This window comes from Sander vitreus, chromosome 20 (assembly GCF_031162955.1).
Source record: "Sander vitreus isolate 19-12246 chromosome 20, sanVit1, whole genome shotgun sequence".
Classification (NCBI taxonomy): Eukaryota; Metazoa; Chordata; class Actinopteri; order Perciformes; family Percidae; genus Sander; species Sander vitreus.
Window position 1 is genome coordinate 28,918,448 of NC_135874.1, and position 5,000 is coordinate 28,923,447.

Sequence of the window (5,000 nt, forward strand, 5' to 3'; positions counted from 1 at the left end):
GCAACAACAGAACTTTTAGCTTTCTGTGACGTTCATCACTGTGTGTGTGTGTGTGTGTGTGTGTGTGTGTAGGTGAACGGGAAGCTGTATCCGCTGGCTAAGATCCAGTTGGGGAGGATGGGGGCGCTCCATCCGGCCAACCGGCTGGCAGCGTACCTGACGGGCCGGGTGGGCTCCAACAGGAAGCAGCCGACCCCCCCGGCCTTCTCCTCGAGGGCCGCCGACCCCCCACCCAAAACTCCACCATCCGTCACCGTGCTCACCCTCCCAACCTCCCCCACAGGTGAACAGGCGCGCGCACACACACACACACACACACACACACACACAGAGACACACACACACACACACACACACACACACACACACACACACAGAGACAGACACACAGACACTATTTTACAACTTGTCTATCGGCCAATACCATATGGATGTGATACGATTATATTTAATGTGTGTGTGTGTGTGTGTGTGTTGCAGTGCTCCCGCCAGCAGCTATGAAGGTCGACCAATCAGCTGCGAGCTCTGAGCGGTCTGCAGGTGACGGCCCTGAGGGGGTGGGGCCCCGCATGGTCACAGTGAGGCTGTACCCATCTCTGATGGGGGGGCGCAGTCAGATCAGGGTGGTACCCGCCAGCCCTGCTGGCTCCGCCCACCTTACAGGTAACGTTCATCATTTCTTCATGAAAAATACAGGTAAACTTGTGTGATGTCAGCTTGTTAAATGTGAATGTGTTCACACACACACACACACACACACACACACACACACACACACACATACGTTTGTTTCACTATCTTTGTGGGGACCTGTCATTGACATAATGCATTCCCTAGCCCCTTACCCTAACCTTAACCATCACCACTAAATGCCTAACCTTAACCCTTACCCTCACCCTAACCAGAACCTCATTCTAACCCTAATCCTAAAACCAGGTCTTAACCCTCAAACAGACCTTTAACCTTGGGGGGTCCAGCATTTTGGGCAACTATACTGTATTCCCCAGTTTTTGGACCCCAAGAATATATTTAAACAAGAACACACACACACACACACACACACACACACACACTGAAAGACATACACACATACACACTGAGAGACATGCATGCACACACGCAAGCACATATGCACGCACACACACACACACACACACACACACACACACACTGAGAGACACACACACGCACACACACACTTACTCACTGAGAGAGAGATGTTTTGTGCTGTATGAACAGCCCGGCGTGCGATCAGGTATGAATCTACGCTTCACGGTGCTTCAGCGTGCGGCGTGTTCCCGTGACTCTGTGACGGGTCGTGTCCCTCATGTTGAGAACCCCAATGTGTTTCCTCCACTGTGTTTCAGACTCTCCTCCGGTGACTCCGCCCCCTAAAACCTCTCAGCTGTTGATGCTTCAGGTCCCAGGTTCCCCCGCCAAGCCTCCGCCCCCCCCAGGCCAGACCATGGTGCTGCAGCCGGTGCAGACGGCGTCCGGCGCCCAGTTCTACCGCAGACCGGACGGGAAACTGGTCCAACTGATCCCCATCAACCAGCTGAGACCAGTCAACCCTGAGCCGTCCAATCACAGAGGTCCGTCTCAGATGGAAACACTAATCAAGTAGTCGGAAGTTACGTTATGAGCCTGAAATGACAGCCAGAGGCGGCGTTTACAGTGTTCATATATACTTACTCTTTAAAGGAGACTTCCGGTCTATTCCCCCCCCGTAGCTCTGTTGTTTGTAAATGTGGAGAGCTGTCAGTAGCGAGAAAAACGAAACCAATCGGTGCTGCCTACACCGTGGTATCCTCCTGCTAGCGTTAGCACCCAACAGGCTTAAACAGGGCAGGTTTTAAAGGTCCCATGGCATGAAAATGTCACTATATCAGGTTTTTTAACATTAATATGAGTCCCCCCAGCCTGCCTATGGCCCCCCAGTGGCTAGAAATGGTGATAGGTGTAAACCGAGCCCTGGGTATCCTGCTCTGGCTTTGAGAAAATGAAAGCTCAGATGGGCCGATCTGGAATCTTCCCTTTATGACGTCATAAGGGGAAAGGTTACCTCCCCTTTCTCTGCTTTGACCACCCAGAGAATTTGGCCCCCCCATGAGAAAGAGAGAGACATCATGGCTTTCAAACGGGCGAAGTGGCAGCTGGTCAAGGCCTATATTTATTAGTATTTAGTATTAGTATTTAGTACAGTATTAGGGGACCACTAAGGTCTATATAAAAGAGACTTCAGATACAGTATTAGGGGACCACTAAGGTCTATATAAAGAGACTTCAGATACAGTATTAGGGGACCACTAAGGTCTATATAAAGAGACTTCAGATACAGTATTAGGGGACCACTAAGGTCTATATAAAAGAGACTTCAGATACAGTATTAGGGGACCACTAAGGTCTATATAAAAGAGACTTCAGATACAGTATTAGGGGACCACTAAGGTCTATATAAAAGAGACTTCAGATACAGTATTAGGGGACCACTAAGGTCTATATAAAAGAGACTTCAGATACAGTATTAGGGGACCACTAAGGTCTATATAAAAGAGACTTCAGATACAGTATTAGGGGACCACTAAGGTCTATATAAAAGAGACTTCCAGATACAGTATTAGGGGACCACTAAGGCCTATATAAAAGAGACTTCAGATACAGTATTAGGGGACAACTAAGGTCTATATAAAAGAGACTTCAGATACAGTATTAGGGGACCACTAAGGTCTATATAAAAGAGACTTCAGATACAGTATTAGGGGACCACTAAGGTCTATATAAAAGAGACTTCAGATACAGTATCAGTGTTGTAGTTTGTAGACGGTCCCTGAGTACTCGTCTTGCTGTCTCAACACCAGAACTAAACAAAGCTGAATGAACCTTTCTGTCACATCTCCAGCAGTCAGATTCCCTGTGTTCCCTCAGAAGGAATCACTGCACATGGGGGGGCTCTGGTAATGACATTTAGAGCCTGTTTAGAGGCTAAAAGCATGTTTAAACCTGCCCTGTTTCAGCCTGTTGGGTGCTAACGCTAGCAGGAGGATAACACGGTGTAGGCAGCACTGTTGGTTTAGTTTTTCTTTACTGACAGCTCTCCACATTTACACACAACAGAGCTACGGGGGGAATAGACCGGAAGTCTCCTTTAAGCTCCGCCCCTGGCTGTCAGCAGGGATGAAATATAACTGATGCATTACGTAATTTTTTATTTATTTTCCCCATATTTTATTTATTTAGAAAATTTGAAATGTTATGTCTGATCACTTGGATTTATTTAAAATAATTGGAAGTTATATTTTGTTTTTAAATTATGTAAAATTACTTTAATTTATTTTAATATATTTTTTGTATTTTTTAATATGTTAAAATTATGTTATATTTTTTTTTTTTGGACTTTTGATTCATTTTGTAATAATTTAAATGTTATTGTTGATCCTCTCCTCTCTCTCAGTCCTCCCCGCTTCCCTTCAGACTCCAGTCGACCAAACGCCTCCGACCCCCGTAACTACGGTAACCAAGGTCACCACAGTAACGCCCGCCTCCCTGTCCGGCTTATCCACATTCTCGGTGTCCCCCCTGGCCGCCCCGCTGCGCCCCGCATCTGGCTTCCTGTCTCAGAAAGGGACGTGCACCTTTAAAATCCTTCCCTCTGACTCCAGCCGGGAACCAATCACCGTCACCTGTCCCAGAGTTCCCGCCAAGATGCCAACGCCGCCGCGACCCCCCACCGTCATCCACGTGCCCTCCCCACCTTCCGCCATGCCGCTGAACCTCATCTCCCTCAAACCCTCCGCAGGCCGGGGGGCGGAGATCGGCGTCAAAACGGTGGCTGTGGCTGTTGCCCCGCCCCCTGCGGTGGCTGTTGCCCCGCCCCCTGCGGTGGCTGTTGCCCCGCCCCCTGCTGTGGCTGTGGCCCCGCTGCCTACGGCGTTTGTGCATCAGGAGCCGGCGTGCGCCCTGGTGGACCTGGACATCATCTGCGTGGACGATGACACGGAGCTGGTTGCCGCGGAGACGGAGCTGGTTGCTACGGAGACGCCGGACGTGGTGGAGCTGCATGGGTCGAGCAGCGAGACGGAGAACTCGTCAGACTTCGGAGACGAACTGGACGGAGACGAAGAGAAAGACAACCAAGTAAGAGCCTTTACAGTTACAGGGATGGTTTTCAAGAGTGGGTAAAGTTGGGCGCCCGGGCAGCTCAGTTGGTAGAGCGCGCGCCCATATATAGAGGTTTACTCCTCGATGCAGCGGCCGCAGGTTCGACATCCCGACCTGCGGCCCTTTGCTGCATGTCATTCCCCCTTTTCTCACAATATTCCAACTTTTACTCTGAAAATATTTGTGTGTGTGTGACGTTGTGTGTGTGACTCTGTGTGCGTGCGTGCGTGTGTGTGTGTGTGTGTGACTCTGTGCGTGCGTGCGTGTGTGCGTGCGTGCGTGTGTGTGTGTGACTCTGTGTGACTCCGTGCGTGCGTGCGTGTGTGTGTGCGTGCGTGCGTGCGTGCGTGTGTGTGTGTGTGTAGCGTTACCTTCACAACGTACTGGAGAGGCAGCGGCGGGAGGAATTACGGATGCTGTTCGATGCTCTGAAGAGAGAAGTCGGGCTGAGGGAAGAGAAGACGACAAAGATCTCCACGCTGAAGAAGGTCTGACTCCATCCATCCACCCATCCACACATCCACCCATCAACCCATCCACCCATCCATCCATCCATCCATCCATCCACACATCCACCCATCCATCCATCCACACATCCATCCACACATCCATCCATCCACACATCCATCCATCCATCAACCCATCCACCCATCCATCCATCCATCCATCCATCCACACATCCATCCATCCATCCACACATCCATCCACACATCCATCCATCCACACATCCATCCACACATCCATCCATCCATCCATCCACACATCCATCCATCCATCCACATCCATCCATCCATCCACACATCCATCCACACATCCATCCATCCATCCATCCATCCACACAT

The 5,000-nt window shown here is 50.1% G+C and overlaps 1 protein-coding gene across 6 annotated transcripts in view; it reads left to right on the top strand.

Moving 5' to 3' along the window:
• mgaa (MAX dimerization protein MGA a) overlaps positions 1 to 5,000 on the top strand; it is a 51,288-nt gene that overhangs the window by 33,858 nt on the left and 12,430 nt on the right. For all 6 annotated transcript variants that reach the window (XM_078276695.1, XM_078276699.1, XM_078276697.1 and 3 more), the window contains exons 17-21: positions 73 to 283; positions 481 to 663; positions 1,368 to 1,592; positions 3,452 to 4,134; positions 4,524 to 4,646. In XM_078276695.1, the coding sequence (XP_078132821.1) occupies positions 73 to 283; positions 481 to 663; positions 1,368 to 1,592; positions 3,452 to 4,134; positions 4,524 to 4,646 (1,425 nt within the window). The remainder of the gene's footprint in view (positions 1 to 72; positions 284 to 480; positions 664 to 1,367; positions 1,593 to 3,451; positions 4,135 to 4,523; positions 4,647 to 5,000) is intronic.